The 18,177-nt window shown below is 38.9% G+C and overlaps 1 protein-coding gene across 1 annotated transcript in view; it reads right to left on the reverse strand.

The window, feature by feature from the left end:
* Window positions 1-18,177, reverse strand: part of Rims2 (regulating synaptic membrane exocytosis 2) — a 408,447-nt gene that overhangs the window by 112,423 nt on the left and 277,847 nt on the right. Inside the window, exon 21 of the mRNA XM_033759701.1 lies at window positions 13,534-13,634. Coding sequence (XP_033615592.1) covers window positions 13,534-13,634 — 101 coding nt within the window. The remainder of the gene's footprint in view (window positions 1-13,533; window positions 13,635-18,177) is intronic.

The following is an 18,177-nucleotide window of genomic DNA, read 5'->3' on the forward strand; positions in this document are numbered from 1 at the left end:
TTCTGACCAATGATACTGGCAAATCTCAACAAAGGTTTGGAATGATGACTGTTTTATATAAACCACTTGCTGCGATTTGAGGAACTGTTGCCTGACAACTATCCGAAATACACTGAGTGCTATGAGGCCATGGTCTGGGCTGTATCAGATTAAATGTCTCGTCATTTGTCTCCTCAAGACTCCTTATTATCTATGACTTTTAGTTAATAGCAGATCTATTTCTTCAAACGTAAAACATAGGGATTATTTCTAAGGCTTCATAAAATTGTAATAATCAAATCTATTATACTAGAAAATATCTATGTATACATGCATTTAAATAGTGATAACTGGCAGCTGTCAAAAAGAATGCAATTAAATACCTAAATAAATTGTTGCCTGTTTTCAGGAGTTATCTATATAAGTAGAACAATAATGTTTGCTTTCAAAAGGAGTATTATTTACTTCAGTACATTTATTTGGAGAAAATTTAGTTCATGAGATTCTTTTTCAAATAAAGTCTTTTTAAAATACCAGAAAATGTACTTAAGTTGTCATCTAATGGAATACTTCAATGGATGGAGCCAATATTATTTATATAACCTATTTATCTGTCTAATATATGCCCATACATAAATGTAAGTAATGTAGTATATATTTATGTTTTTCACTAAATTTATTTAAGTAAAGTTGATTTCAATTTGCAATATATCTGGAAGTGTTTCACTTCACTTATACAAAATTTCAGATACTTATATAAAAATATCAAAGGTTTAAGATATTTTTCAAGCTATAAAATTGTTTGTTGGCACTTGGTGAACTTTTTCTTTCTTATAATTTATGATTAAAAAAGAAGCCAGGCCTGGTGGCACATCTGGGCCTAGTGATGTAACCCCAGCACTCTGGGAGACTGAGGCAGGAGGATTCCAAGTTTAAGGGAAGGGCTGGGCAACTTAGGGAAACCCTGTTTCAAATAAAAAAATAAAAAATAGGCAGCGGATGTAGCTCAGTGTGAAGGCCCTGGTTTCAACCCTCAGTACCACAAAATAATTAACTAAGTAAGTAAATAAATATTTAAAACTTTAAAAAGAGAGGCTGCCCGCTACTATGTTAAAATGTTTCCTAGCTGGACCAAGCGGCGATTTGGGAGGGATACTTCTGAGTTACCTTTGCTCCCAGGGCTACCGTGTCATGTAAATTCAGATGCAAACCCTGAAGTCCCAACTCCAGAAGGCAGCAAGCACAATGGTGCAGTCGCTAAGATCCGACACCCCTGAGAGACCCTCGCAACCTGAAATTGGTGTGCTTGCCTTCTTGAGCCATTGCTTCCAAGCGTGTTTCTCCTGTGCTAAAACACAGACAGCAACAATGCAGAGACTTTGGTTTGCTGCAATGACTGGACGTGAGGACGCCTGCGCTGAGCTCAGCAGCTGCCATATGAAAGGCACGGACGCAGTAAATACAAACGATGGCAACAGTGACGACAACGGCTAGGTGACGGCTGGACACTGGCTTGAATGCACCAAGGATACCTGAACTTAAAGAATATCAGATAGAAATGTCCCAACATGAATACATTGAAGGCCATCTCAAATATAATTGCTCCTACACACACTGAAGAGGCTTGTTTGAGAAAATATAAAGCAAAATTAAAAGACTAGATCCAAATTTGCTGCTGAGTCCGGTGTATCTTCTGCTTCACCCTCCCATTTGGCCGGGTTAATCCACACTCTCTCGTTTTACAGGGAGATACAGAGCCCAATTTCCTGAGGACACACAGGTTTTTACATGGTTAACACATCTGGGCTGACGAGGAACAGGCTTTATCTTTAACGTCTGTCTCAACAGCTCATGCAGCCACCGAAGCCACTGATCTTTAGGTGTGCTGCGCCCTCAGATGGGTTCCCGTCTGATTTGTTTTCCCTTCTTTTTTGAATTGTAACTGCTTGCGGGGCTCTTGGATTTACTAGGAATCTGGCTTGCCCACTCTGGTCTTTATTTCCTCAGGACTCTTGGGACTTTGGGTCCTAATTCGTAAGTGCACACAAGGTAGCTTAAGGCTTGAGGACACATACAAACAAACAGGAAGCACTACATTCATTTCTGCCCGAGTGCTCTCAGACATTCCTGTTTGCTGAGCTAAAATTTTACACATGCAAAATTCAGGGAAAGATAAATACATCACCCTTGGTTTAGACATGTGTGTACACACTGAACACATGCCCCCACCTGTATCCAAGCTCTGTCAGTGTGTTCAAGTGTAATGTTTTTCTCAGTATCGGAAGTTGAACTCAGGACCTTGCACTTGCCAGGCAGGCACAGCACTACTGAGCTATATCCATGGACGTTCATGTTTAATTTTTATACTCTATTAGAACACAAACTTCCGAAGACCAGGACAATATATTCCTCATCTTTAAATTTCCCTAAGTACCTCTGAGTCAAAGGCTTAATTTAAATTAATTTCCGAGTCTTAGCCTTCTTACCAGTAGGATAAGGATAAACTATCTAAAGGTATTAAGGACACTTAAGAGATATATATTCTAGATAATAACAGCTCCCAAGTAACATCTCCTTACTTTTAGTGCCTAAAGGGTAAGGTCATTAAGTTACAAGGCAATGAATAGAAAGTTGAAATACAGAAAGAATAGCACTCCTGGCTAAAAGCTCTGGTGTGAGGACCCTGCACCACTCAGCACCAGCAGCAAATGCATTATCCTGCTGACTTTTAAGCAACTGAGCAAGTTGGCCCCTGGAATGCAGCTCAGCTTGCTTCACAGACAGACACATGGCAACAGAATAAGAAATCCGGAAGTGAAGACAGATGAGGTATATTTTTATAAGTGAAAATTTGGGAGAACATATTTTGAATGTAGTTATACTCAAATATCATATACAACTCAAACCTCCCCAGAAATCTAATAAAATGACCTAATATTAGAACTTATGGTTGAAATAGATTATTTTTGTATTTACCAAATTATGAACTGGAGTTATATATTTTATCGATGACACAGAGGTAACTAAATTATTTTATGAAGGTAATGAGCTGTGAATGTGAATAAATACTCATTTATTTAGGAAACGATTGATGTTGTCTTGAACTGCACAATAAATAAAGTTTCACATAACTGACACTTACTAGGACATGGCTAACAGAGGCACAATGAATGATATGGTCATTATTCTCTTTAGTGAAACAAAATCACACAAGATCCTTGATCTCAGTTGAAAAAGTGTTCTCACTAAGATCATTCAATCTTGGAAAAGACTAAAAAGCATTTCCTGCCAGTATTTTGATACTTTGTACACTACTATTAAGCAGATCGTGAATTACACAAATACAGGAAATGCCCAGTCTTCAGAATTTGCTAGTTTCTGAGGAGTTCCTAAGGGGCCTGGAAAAGCTAATGCTCTTCCCACATCTCTAAAATGAGGGGTAATAACAGTTTACAGTTCTATTAGAGAGAAAGGCATTATTAATATTTTAGGAGGATATACTTTAGTAACAAATTTGAATTTCTAAAACAAAAGTTTCATCTTCTCAAGTATCTTCGCTGAAGTTCTTATCTTAGGAGTTTTTTAGTTTGATCCTCCTACAGAATCTCATCAACTCCAGTCAAGGAACTTCTTAGACAAAAGATGGGAATGGGATTATGGGTTTTCTTAAATATCGCTTGTCCTCATTTTAGCAAAATCTCATCAAAAAACTACAACTTGTTATATAAAATATAGTCTAAGGAACTGATTATTGAAAAACACTGGGTGGTTAAAAAGCAATGAAATAAAACATCTTTATGGTTATCAAGTAGTACTTGAAGGAATCTTCAAACCAAGGAATTGATCAAAAGATATAAAAACCCCAGGGCAAGAGGTCTCTGGAGAGAGGAAGAGGCTGAAGTTGTGGAAAGGCTCTTGGCACCAGTCTGTGGGTGCCTAGGAGAGCACTGAGGCAGGGGCACCTCAGTTAGGGTGCTGCAGTCAGTTAAGTAACCCAGGAGCAAGAACAGGCTCTCTTTCTTACTATTTGCTTTTTGTTTTTTTTGGTACCGGGGATTGAACTCTGGTCCTTGCGCTTGCAAGGCAGGCCACCGAACCACTGAGCTAAATCCCTGGCCCTTTTACCATTTGTTTTTATATCATAATTCAGAGAATGTATCTGTTGCCCTGTGTTAGCCACAATTCCAAGTACGCCCTCTTCAAGGAGCTACTTGGAGATGTTTTTCCTGTCCTATCCCAAGCACTTACAGTACAAATTTAAATGCTACACTGCACAAAATCTGTATTTATCAGAGATAATTGTGTTTAGATATGATTTCTAAAGTGTGATCAGAGACTCTATTTTGGAGACAGAAAGCAAAGAAGAGACCACAGGCACTTCAGGAATAATTTAAGATCTAGCATGCTAATTTTACAATGTTCTGTAAAAGAAATCCCAGCTTGAAAGGTTCCCGGTGGTTGCAGAGTTCAACAGGAAGAACTTTGGTATAAAGTGCAGCCTAATGATGATCATGTCTCAGTTTAGAAAACAGCCAGAGATCTCAACTTTGTGCTGGAGACTGAAGCACTGGGCCTGCTCTTTGGATGGTCTTCAGAAACACTGGGTTTTTCAGTCTGTATAGCAGCAAAGGTGGCTACATTACACCTTATTAGGTACACCAGAGAAATGCAGTTTTAAGTCAGGAGTGTAACTGTTTTATGAGATGGCCTTTGTGATAGTTGGAGTCAGAAGAAAGTGCTGTCGGGTGAGTGAACAACACTCAGCATCTTGGGCAAGTCTCTCAGCTTCTTTGAGGTGAAATCTACAGAAGGAAGGTAGCGTTTTCACAGGCCCAGTGGAAATTTTAAATAGGACCACTGGCCTTGAGGCACAGGGACACTTTATCAGGATACGAATTACACAGGCTTTGAGGAAACTAAAAAGGCTTTAGATTGTGGAACTAAATTTTCATTCAGCTATAATCGCGAATATTTTATCTTGACTCAAAAAACTGAAAATGGCTATGGAAACTTTATAAATAGGTTCCTAATTCCATGTGTCGTCCTACAAAAAAAGGAAGTGTTGTGGTCTGAAATCAGATTGACTTATTCCTATAGGGTAGGACAACTAAACTTGACTTGAAAAATTATGTTTATTCATTCTTGAAATTGTTAACTTGCAAATTATAATTTTACAATTATGTTTATTCTTGATAATAAGGAAAGTTTCAAGTCAAGGAAATAGTCTTTGATCACAAGACTATAAAATTTGAATAATTATTATGATTTATAGTTTGTGAGTTTTTTATGTATGTCTTTCCCTTTTACAACTTTGATAAGGGAGCTATTTTTTAATTTTACAGGTGAATATTAACACTGAGCCATTTATTTAAACGTAACCACATAAAAGTGAGTGATTTTTTTTCTTTTCAACAACTTTAGTTACCTTAGGGTTTTCCTGCCCTCTGTTACTCAGTAACAACTCAAGCGAACGGCATCTGAAATTCCTACCTCATTCCAGAAGTGCTAAGTCTGCTCTCAGATCCCAAAGAGCCCCTATACAAGTCATACTGACAGCCACGTCTCACTCTGCTCTGAGAAGCAGTCTCCCTGTTCTGAGAACAGACCTTTAACGGTAAATACTCCACTACATCCAAGCCCAGAGAGGGCAAGCAGAAGGCTTGACGGCAGCCAAACTTACGGGCTGACAACATTAGAGATTTTATATTATCATCATGACTAACTGCTGCTCCAAGAACTCACATCAGAAATGCTTAAGATCTAGCTAGAATTGAGGAAAAAAGAAAAAAATAAATAAAGAAACCTCCTTCCTGGGCCAGGGATTTGGCTCAATGGTTCCACCACCTGCCTTGCAAGCTCAAGGGCCCAAGTTCGATTCCTGGTACCAAAAATTTAAAAAAAGAAAAAGAAAGCTCCTCCCTAGCCGCTAAATTTGTGACACTTGGTCCTTTGAACCCATCTCATAAAATATGACATGGCTTATTAGATAACACTGACAATTAAGTTAGAGAATATCCATATACTTTATCAGGGCATATGGCATAGCTATTACAGATACTAAGTAGCAAGCTAGCATTCCAAGAGTCACAAGATGATAAGAGAGGCAGCAACAGAATCAGCACCCCAAGAGTGTGCAGCAGGCAGAACTGGAGTGTGCAGTGGGCTCCCGCTCAAATGTTAGCCCCGGAAAGGTAACAGAGCAGCTCAGGGTAGCTGTGGATACAGTCATCCAAGCTAAATGACGGCCAGAATACTACGTGGTGCTGAAAACCAGAACGAGCTCAAGAACGGCCCTGGCTCATCACACCCAGGCACAGGAGGGGTCCACACTGTGCTGAAAGCCCAGCCGGTGCCCACACATGAAGGGATAGTGGCTAATGACCCGGGCCACAGCACGGCCACTTGGGACGGAGGCTGCCATCAAAGCAGGGGCAGCGACTAACACTTAGTTCTCACCTGGGTCACAGTGATAACCTCTAAATGGGACTCCTAGTCTTTTATTTCCTTTCAAATGCATCTTCTTTTGAAGCATTTGAAACATTTACTGGTACATTTTAGATACACATAATGACAACACTCTTCACAGGGAATTTGCACCCGTTACACTACTAGTTATCTTCTAAAAGCACAAATTTGTTCAAGTACCTTTCTCAGAAAGTCTCCAACCTGTAATTCTGTGAGTTACAGAAATGCAGACAAAGGATGTGAACAGACAGAAACAATATGGATCCTGAACTTCACCAGCTGTTCCCACGTGGCTTTGCTTCTGTGCGAGCAGCTGCCTCCGCCCCGCTTTCTGCCCTACGCCTCACCCGGGTGCCCTACATGACGCCTGCTGCACCTCAGGGCGGCGCTGTCCCCCACTGCCTCCCTCACTCACGCTGCACCCTGCCTGCGCTGTAAGAGGTCACTGGGTGCCCTGGAAAGTTGCACCTGCCTCCCTCTCTTCCATCCTCTGTCTCTTTCCTCACTTTTTCCTTCTCTCTTCCTCCTCTGCTACTCAACTGTTACTCATTTGCTTGCTTCTCTGGCAAGATCCTTCCTGCTGACGTCGCAGAGCCAGAGCCCACAATTACAGCTCCACCTCAGGGCCGGGAGGTGTGCGGTGTGAGCTGTGGGGAAGATGAAAGGTCCACTGAGGTTGTCCATTTTGTTTGGTATGCAAAAGCGGGCTCAGGTGAGCCAGCTGTTTAAGAGTACAGCCCAGGAAACTTTCACAGGGCTGAAGTTACTCACTTATCAGTCATTTAAACGAAAATTGCAATATTTTAAATTGACTCAGAGGATGAGATCCAGCTTCCTCCTGGACAGATAAGAACACTGAGAAAAAGAATTTAAGTGAATTGAATAAGCTTGAACAAACTGTTAGTATTAATGACCATTATTTCATTTAAAATCTATAACTGTCATTTGTATCACTTATAGGATATTAGGCCAACAAGTTTAGAAATAAAGTAATTTCTTTTTAAAATACCACATATTGTATTCTACTTTAGGCATATACCTTAAAGATTTTCTTCCTATTCTGAAATTTTGAAAAATATCATATAAAGATAATACTAAAATAACAGAACTTAAAGGTATAACTGGATAGATTTTTAAGAAAGTAAAACTTTAAAATAACCCAGACTAGGGCCAGGGATTTAGCTCAGTGGTTCTGCCACCTGCCTCACAAGCACAAGGTCCCGCGTTCGAGTTTGATCCCCGGTACCAAAAAGAAGTAGACACTAAAATAGCCAAAACTATACCATCCAAATTAACCTGAATAAAGAACGTGTTACATAGTAGTGAAATAACTTTACATTTTTTAAAAAATTTGGGTGATAGTGGGAGGGGCAGAAAGTGGAGAACAGTGTAAAAAGAAACCTTTTGTTAAATGAGTAGTGGGCCCTGGAGACTGCTAGATTTCTTTGTAAGCATTTCTAGTCATCAAAATGACCTGAAAATGTCCAATCATAAAACCACAGCCATTTTCTTTGGTGATCAAGAAGTTGTACTGATGTAGTGGGTTTTACTTTACCCATCCAAATGTAGTTCAATGACAATGTTTTTAGTTAGTCCTACTTCATCTGTTAAAATAAATAACAAAAAGTAAATACGGGGAATTCATATGTGCCAGGCCTACTACTATGCAATAATTACACATAATATTTCTGCCCTCTGAAGTTGTTATCAAAGATTTCTTCTTTCATATGAGATCTATTTCAGGGTTAGTTATATTAGACTAAAGTATTACTTTACAGTCTTCAAAGGTGATGAACTAGAAACAGTAACATTTCCAAACATTCAGTAAAACATTAGATTTATTTTGCTAATAAATAGTATCTATAATCTTTGCAGCTGTACAAAAACGATATAAATTCAATAATGTGGGAGGGTACTTGGAATATTAGAAATAAATGAAATACAGAATGTCAATTTTAAACCTAACTTTAGATAATAGGCTATAAGATTAAAAGATTTGCTTAATTACTGAAGAAACTCCTTAAAATCCAAGCCCTAGCACACAGAGGTCTTTCTAGTGCTGCCTCCAGTACCAAGTACGTGTGTAGCACTTTACAAGATTCCTACAATTTGTAGACTGAAAAAAAAACAAAACAACTGGGCTGTAAAGAACTATTAAACAGCTTACCAAAAATCTTATCAAGTAAGTAGGAGAAACAAAATTAGAATACAGTCCTGTTCATTTTCAGTATTCTTTCTATTCTGACTGACTATAGATGGAAATCAGTAACTATGGGCGCATTAGAAAATTTGCTTTCGACTCTTACAGGATCACCCACCCATCCTTTCCCCCGAGTATCCTCACAGTGGTGCAATGCCTACAGTTCGCCATCTCCAAACCCTTCCCAAACGATTCTGCTCTTACTATTTCTATTTCAGCTTTCCCTCAACACACGCCCATGTTTACCCACACATACATGCGCACACACAGAAGCGAAGGGACGATGTGATGGTGGCGGGGGAAGAAGACAAACAAGTCCTCTCTCCAACGGATGACATAAACACATATACATGCTAGATCAGTGAGGGCAGGTGTGTACCTGTCCATGCAATCCTACCCATAAGATGGCCTTAAAAGTAAATGGGAGGAAGGGGAGGAAAAGTAGGGAAAATACGTATTTCTAAAAGCCTAAAAATTGATACAGGTTGTCTTATTTTTGCTAGTCTAGTCTAATCTAGTCATCTGCTCAAACTGTTATCTCACCATTTACATTGTTTAACAAGCTGGGTGAACTTCAGCTTTCATTCAAATAACTCTGCTTGTACAGACACACACGTGCACACACACACACACACACACACACACACACACACACACCATAAAGCTGAGCCGGATAATTTCTGTCCTTTATGTTTTAGATGAGGGAAACAACTACTTTTCATTTTTCTCTTGCCTCATACGAATGTATACAAAAGAGCTACAGTTAAAAACTGGTAAATAATGTTCATAACATGTTAGAGATTCTGTACTTTTAATTATGATTAAACTTCGGTTTTGAAAGTTTATAACTTTTTCCTTAACCTTTCATATTAGTTTGCTAGAGTTCCAATAACAAAATACAAACTGGTGGCTTCAACAGTAGAGATGCATTTTCTCAGTTACTGAAGTCTAGAAACTCAAGACCAAGATACAATAGGGCAGCTTCCTCCAAAGGCCTTCCTGGGCTTGCAGATGGCTGCTGTCTCAGTGAGGGCCCTGCTGCTCTTTCTGTTTGTGTCTCTGCCCACAAGGACGCCCATCCTGTGTCTGGGGCCACTTTGACACCTCACTCTGTCCCAGTCACTTCCGCAAGGGCTCTGCCCACACAGGCACACTCCTGGGCATGGTGTCAGCACATCCTCCTGGGAAGACCTCAGTCCACCTAGGAAGCTTCTCTGCAGAGCAGCTAAAGGTCTTCCAAACTCACACTTTAATACAGGCAAAGCACAATTGATTATAACATGAACAAATATGTATCATATGAAATTTTAAGGTTACTACCAGTAACTAAAGCAGTATTGTTTTGCTTCTTTTTATTGAGTTTGTTACTTTTCTGTTTCTTCCAGTTTTTCCACCATCACATCGTCATCACCACCACCGTCATCACATCACAGCCGACTTGACTTCTTACCACATACCGAGCTGTGTCCCAAGAGTTATACACTATACTTCATCACTAAATCAATCCTGCAAGGCAGGTACTGCTATCAATAAATTTAAAAGAATAAGACACCAAGGCACAGAATATTAAATAACTTACGGTCATGCAGATAACGCTGGAGGTTAAGATTTGAATTCAGATAGCTTGGTTTTATAGTCTACACTGTCAACAGTTTGTATTTATCCATAATCACTAAAAGTAAAATGAAGAGTGATATGCAAAACTGCCCATGTCTTTATTACTACACATTAAGACTTGAGAAGTTCAGTTATGAATGTGGCTGTCCCTGTAGTTATTATACATATCACGTATCACCTGTGTGAAAGTTCTAAATCAGCATAATAAATGTAAAGCACATCTGTACAATTGTACTTAGAAATAAAAATTAAATATGCATAGAACTGTTGGGCACCACTCATGTCTCTTGTACTTCTAGAGCCATGTTGTACCCTGCTGCTACTGCTGGGACTCTGTCTTCAAGGACACTGTGTTCTACTTCCTCTGCATCCAGGGGGGCTCCTTGAGGACTCTGCCAGGCAGAGGTGGGGCCTCTCTTGTACTTCTAGAGCCATGTTGTACCCTGCTGCTACTGCTGGGACTCTGTCTTCAAGGACAGTGTTCTACTTCCTCTGCATCCAGGGGGGCTCCTTGAGGACTCTGCCAGGCAGAGGTGGGGCTCCGACACCACGCCTGTGGGACGGCCTCGCTTTAGGTATCAGGTGATGCCCACTGACGTGAGGAGAAAAGCCTGTTTCCATGGATACCAGGCTCTCTAGGGGCTCTCACAGCAGCTCTTCCTCGGGCAGGAACCAGGCCGGGCCAAGTGGTCTGTTATGGGCTGCTGCACACCACACCCAACACAGCCTTCCTGCCTCGGAAACGGTTTTCCCAAGCATTCTCTTTCATTGCTGCTACAAAATTAAATCTAACTCATTTCATTTCTACATCGTATCCAAATGCATGCGCTTTCGTGTGTGTATCTATCTTCTTGGCGATTTGAATAGGGCCATCTAATCTACATAAAATTTGCTTTCTATAAATATAGAATTTCATTTTCCAGGACTACTCCTGTCATCACTATTAAAAATTTCATTTTAAATACTATACTCCTACATGCGTCTCCCAATTACTCAACGAACCAATCACACTTTATGTTGACCGTGATAGTAAGTTTTTAATTTCAGCAATTTTGTTTGTAATTTTCATCAAATATTGTGTTATAGTCTTTTTCTTACTTTAATTCCATATCACATCAACATTTATAAATTGCTTCCTCCTCGTCTGATTTTCCTGTTAGTTTTCTGCTTCTGAATCTGTGTATCAGAGAATAAAGGAAACACTCGAAGACATTTAAACTGTAGTAAAGTCCTTTTCAGTCACTTATTTCTTTGCCAGCTCATTTTGGCCCCTCATCTTCGCTTCCGGCGCCTCGGTGACCGTGACCACGCTGTTACTGCAGACAGGACTGGCATCGCCTGAGCCAGGGCCCAGTGCTAACCGTCTGCATGCACCTTCTCCCCCGCCCTCACCGGAGCCGCGGGAACGGAAGCCTCGCCCCAGGCTGTGCACTGCTCGGTCCCCTGCCCCATGCCTGCGGCGGAACTGGGCTGGTCTCTGAGCTTTTACCTTGAGCTACATCTCCAGCCTCCTTCCGACCTCTTCAAAAACGTATTTTAATTTTGAGACAGGATCTCACTGAGCTGCTAAACTGCCCTGGGTAAGTCTGAACTCAGATTCTCCCACTCAGCCTTCCAGAGTGCTGGGAGTACAGGCGCCCACCAGATCTGCCTCACAAGCTGGTTTCTAACAGTTCCCCTGTCAACTTTTTTTTTTTTTTTGAGATTTTTACCCACAGTATTAGAATACATGGCTCAGTAGCAGGCTCTGTAACTGGCATTTTTAAACATCAAAATAAGGAAGTCAATAACACACTTTGCAGCGGTACAAAACAGGATCGCACTGGGACCTGTCTGAAGAGTTCTATCAATGACTTCACTGTATTACACGGGCCTAGCAAGACTAAGCAGAATGGCATGCTTTTGTTATGCACTGACAGCATCTGTTCTTATAAGGACATCAGATGATTTATTCTCAAAGTAAAGTATACTTTACTAACATTATTCATCTCTGGCTTCTAGCTAAAAACCTAACAGAGGAAGCTGGAGTGGAAAGACAGCGACACAGGATGCAGGCTAGCGAGAGCCCAGGGACTGTCCTCCGAAACACTCCAGGTACCTGCCGGTGCTGCTGCTCGGAGACTACACTTTGAAAACCATTGCTTTTGAAGATGCTTAGGAGATCATATTGCTTAGTATTATCCGTACTTTGACTGGTGTCACAGTTAAAAACTCTGAGGCTTTAGTCATTCAATTACCTGTACATTGGAGTGGAAGCAAAACTTATTTTGGAAACTTGGAACAGCAGTTCTAGCAAGCGTACAGCATCAGATGTCCGTAACAAGTGCAAGACTGCTGTTCGCTGCAGAACTCGTTACTATCGCACGAACCCCGGTCAGGTCTCCCCTTCTGCCTCTGCTGCTGGTTAGGGAGCTCCAGCTGAAGTGGATGCCCTGAGAGTGGCAAGGACACAGAGGCGCCGACCGCACCATTCTGTCTGCAAGCTTCCTGTCTGGAGTTGCTCTGGTTTTTGAGCGTTTTTGGCAGGGCCATGGGTTGGTCCCTGGGACTGGACGGGGGTTCTTCCCTCATGCTAAGCACATGCTCAGGGCTGAGCTGCGCTCGCAGAGCCTGGTTTTGTCTTGTTTGTCCTGACTTTATTTTCTCTTGACGCTCTTTCTCCACTGATAACATCACTGCAAATGTAACATGCAGGACTCATACATAATCTCATGGTACACAACGGCACCGGAACCCGAACAGGTCTTGAAAATATAAATGAAGAGAAGAGCAGTGAAATAATATTTTCCCCTCTTGATGGGACTCAAACCCTATCTTACCCCAAAAGACAGTTCAGAAAGTTCTTACCGAAAACCTTCTGAATCCTAAAACCACCTTGAGAGTAGGGATCTGCCTCAGGAATTCAGTAATAAACCAGATTCAACTAAAATACTGTTAAATGGAAAGCAAAGTTGTAAGAAAGTCACGATAGAAATTCTTCCTAAATATTGTTGAGGTGTTATACATTTTATAAAATCAGAAATTCCTAAAAGACTTGTCATCAGATCAGTAATCCCCAAGGTTAAGTAATAACGTGAGGGTTATTTTCTTTAATAAGCCGAAGTCTATCCCTCAGAGGGGTGATATGAACACAGTATAAAACTTAGCACAGAATAGTATCATGGGGTCATTGCATTATATGTTTCATCTGACTAATCTGCATTCATAGCTAAAAAAACTAACAATTTCATAGGATTGATTATTTTACAACTTTAAAAAGAAAAATGTCTTGCCTTCGAATGGTAATCTTGTTCCAGTCTGGGATCTGATCCGGCTACCTGTTTGTATTTGTTAATTTTCATTTGGCGGTTTCTCTCCTCTATATCCATAGCACCTATCGAGTAGAAAAAAACCCAGAAAATTAATGTTCAGTCCTTATTTCTGAGTCCTACTTACAGGATGTATAACAGAAGAAATGCTAGGCTGCACATTACTTTCACTAAAGTATTACATACAGATTAAATGTCATTATTTTTTAGATTGACGTAGAGTGCAATTTGGTAAATAAAGGCAACATTACTTTTGTGTAAATAATTTTAATCTGAACAAAATTTAAGTGAATTTAAAGAGAGGACAACAAATTTTCTAAACCAGAGAGAAAACACTTTCTGGTACATCTATGTCCAGGAGAATAAATCTGATAACACAGAATTGTGACGATGATAAGATAAGAACTTTGGTTTGTAATTCATTATGATTTGTTTTATTTATGTAATAAAGGTGTAAGTCTTACTGGTTTCAAATGCAATTTTAGAACTGTCACAAGCCAGGCTTTTGTGGCAAAAGCCTAAAATCCCAGCCCTCAGGAAGCTGAGGCAGGAGGATTGCTTGGATTGTACAGCAAGACCTGTCTCAAAAAAGATATATGTAATAAAATTAGGCCTTGCTTTATGCTAATTCAGCATAGGTGTCAGGAACTTTTGAATCTGATTTTTCTAGAACTAAGATCAAGAAAGGGGCTCTGGGAACAATATTCCTGAGAATGTATCATGCCAATAAAGGTACAAAGCATTACTGAAATCAATTCAGAAAAGTGAAGTTAGACGGTAAGGAGGTGCAAAGGTGACATGGCAAGCCCAAAATACAATGAGATCAGTGTTCTCTGTAGCCGGTGCTACCTCAAAACAGATCCGCTACTGATATCAGGAAGGTCTCTGTGGGACAAGAACTAAATCAAGTTAGTCCTAGCAAATATGAAAATGTCATTTCAAAGTATATTTATGACTTTTACTAAGCAAGAAAAATTTCAGTCATATGCTACATATTCATCCACTTGGAAGAGTAAGCATAGTGGGCTCAAATGGGTATCCAAAATAGAATATCACATCCATTCCAAAGCACTGTGTGCACAGGGAGAAATATAAACATTCACATGCACATCCTTGCTTACGATCATAACTTAAAGCTGAAGTAAACATATCTAGACAGAAGTGTGCCTATTAAAGTGTAAGTATTTAAAAACTTACCTGATTTTAAAAACAGCATAAAGAAAAAGGGGATTGAAAATGTACCAGCATAATTAGAAGTTACAGTATTCTCTCCTGAGCCAGTGTTTCAATTTTTAACATTTTGATTTTTAAAGTATGACTCTCTACCCAGAAAAAACTCTCACTGCATGTCAGGCAGCAACACATTTTAAGTGAAAATTGATCCAATGAGATGAAGAGAAGCAGACATTTCAAAAAGGAATAAGGAAATCTTGGATAAAAGTAATATAGAGATTGTACATTTTATGACCTCTAAATATGCTAGTACTTTTAAATCAACTATTCAAAAAGAGTAAAGTGTTAAAACAGTCATATTTTAAAAACAATTTGATGAGATGACTACATGTTAAATGTATGGCATAGAACATTAATATGCTAATATAAATTGGTCAGTATATAAAACCAGGTGTCTCTATGATACACATGTGAAATACAATCAAGTGAAGCATCTATTAGTCTAGTAAACTACAATTTTGGAATTGTTTGCATCTCAAGAGATAGTCCCAGGTAAAAGTATTTATTTTTTCCAATGGCAAAGGGAAAAAAACCTATCCCAGCATCAAAGAAGTACATGTACTGAAAGAATATTAGCTAAACTCAGTGTTTTAGACATTTATCAAAACAAAGTTTCAGGTTGCTACCAGCAACGCTGTATGTTAAAAATGAAGAGTGACAGGTGTGAACACACATGCACAGATGCACGTACACACTCTAACATCCAGACTGCTTGCCGGGTGCAGCATCTCACAGCAGACGCATTAGGCGCTGTGTGGTCCCTCAGCAGTAATGGGACACAGGCAGGGCACATTTTTCCTGTAAAGGTTCAACAGCAGATACTGTACACTCTGTGACCACATGAAACTGTGACTGGCACAACTCTGCCTAAAGGCAGCTGCAGGGTCTTGATATGTCATTCAGTTGCCCAAGATGGGGTCCAACTTGCAATAGTCCTGTCTCAGCCTTTCCGCGACAGGATTACAGGTGTGCGGTGCCACACCTGCTAAATACAATCTTAATTTCTAACTTTAAACTCTTCCAATCAGGTTAATCCATGGGACACACAAGCCTCCTTTCACAATTGTTTGGCTCATATGAGTCTTCTATTCCTTTTCTATATCTGTGTAACCCATAGTACTTCCATCAGGAAAGCACTTCAGAGAAAAGAATGTCTGTAGAGAGGGAATTCTGCTATTGATAAACCCATTTCAGAGAATTCTTCACTAGCAAGTGGATTTTTCTTTGCTGATCTTTTTGTCTGTGTAAGAAAAAGACAGAAATAGTACTTTCGGTTTCATCCAACACAGCCTTTTCTACTCCTGGGAATAGAGAAGAAGGTAGAGAAATGCACATAAGCAGGTCAGGGAGCGGACCATATAATTACTGAGCTCCCTCTGAGCTGCGGTCCTGTGGTATTCTCTACAAAAGGCGGGCAAGTGAGAGTGATGAGGGGCAGACTTTGTTCAGTTTCCTCTCCTTCGCCACAGCTGAAAACATGCATACCCAGGGGCCCGACAACCCTGCCATGAAGAACAATCATCTGATTACAGGACCCTTGTCCCCCAAAGTATTATATATTCATTGCTTGTTGAAACTGTCTAAGCATTTCCAAAAATACACATTGGTAAATTCTGGCTATAGATTTAGAAGGCAAATTTATCTAGGAACCTCTAGGATTCACATTCTCTGTGTGTTGAACATATTATTACAGAAGACATTTTAGTGCTTGGATTTGAGCTTGTAATTTGAGTATGATTAAAAATTCAGTCATCTTGTACTTGAAATCAAATCAAATATAATCAAATTTCACAGCATTTTCACTCTAATAAAATTTAAGTAAGAGGGTAATAGGACAATCAGATTTTGTAGACAAACAACATTTACAACAGAATTTTGTACATGTTTGTGTTTCACCAAATGATAAACTGCTATGTATTAAGCTATTATTAAAGTTATCTCAAATTATTTTGATATAAGGTAAATTATTAAGTAAATTAAGAAAATATAATTGCTTGTTTCATGAACCATTTCATAAGTGTCTTGCTTCATGAATACCAGGGTTCATTTAAGTTATGCTGGAAATGGCTTGTATGTTTTATGACATGTACACATACAAATTCCCTCAAATTCCATCAACTTTAGAATTTCTACTTGAAGAATGACATTTTTGTCAAAACTTGTCTCACTGGCTTTTCTGTAATGCATTTAAATTGAGCACTTAGAAATTTTAAGGGAAAGACCATGATAATCCAAATGGGAATATTTGGAATAAGTTAAACACTAAGAGAAACCAAATGTGAGCCTCCTGGATCTCATAAAAAGCTCAAAATACTCTCTTTCCTCAAACTGGAGGCTCATGGTCCATTCTCAGTCACTTACTTTTAAAAATCCAATATTTTGTTGATCTTGGTATTGTAACAAAATGATGTAAAATTTCTCTACTTCTTAAACATGAAATTCTACTTTCCAGGATTGCCTTCCCAAAATAAGTTAGCGGGCAAAGACATGCACATAAATACATGTAGTGCAAAATTGTTTGATAATTGTGAAGGCCTGAAAAAAATTGTGAACACACAGTAACAAGTGATAAATTAACGTTACAATCTATCTATCTGTAGAATACTGCCCCTCCACAAAAAATAAGGGCTTGCATGTTAATATAATAAAATCATATAAACAGGTACGAAATTTGTAATTATACAACATGTTACTGTTAAATACGGTACTAGAGTTTATAAACTAAATTTTTAAAACTGTATATATATGTATATGTACATATATATGTGAATTATTTATTATCGTAACCTGTATAAAAGACAAGGAGAGCAAAAGATTTAAAAATTTAGACACCAAATTGTTATCAGCTATCTCTGTATATTACAAGCAGAGGTGAACACTAAGTGGGCTCAGACAGACATAGATATTGTGTATTATGTATGACTTTCCGTTATTATGTATGACTTTCATAAGAAGATACTATTCTTTTAAAATGTGTATGTGTGTATGAATTATCCACAATGAAAAATCATGAAGTTTTACTATGATGTGTTAAAAAATATTTTGAAAAAATGCTTTTGAAAATGTAGATGCACACAGACATATCTATATGTTAAATGATGCAGTTAGAAGTATTGCTTGAACGCTTTATGTGACAAGAAAGTCCACTTCAAATAAAATGAAAATCTGATTTTTATGAATAATAACATAAAAATGATCTGGTAAGTTTAAATGTCCAATATTAGTATTTTCAAATATGAAATTGAAAAAGTTACGCAGCAAAATATTTAAAAAGTACTTAAAATCATCCTTTCATAATCACTTGCCTATGAGTTTTTTGTTTTTTGGGTTTTTTTTTTTTTTTTTTTTTTTTTTCTTGTGGGTGATCTCTGCTCC

Source organism: Fukomys damarensis, unplaced genomic scaffold (assembly GCF_012274545.1).
Source record: "Fukomys damarensis isolate Sample0158 unplaced genomic scaffold, DMR_v1.0_HiC HiC_scaffold_5, whole genome shotgun sequence".
Classification (NCBI taxonomy): Eukaryota; Metazoa; Chordata; class Mammalia; order Rodentia; family Bathyergidae; genus Fukomys; species Fukomys damarensis.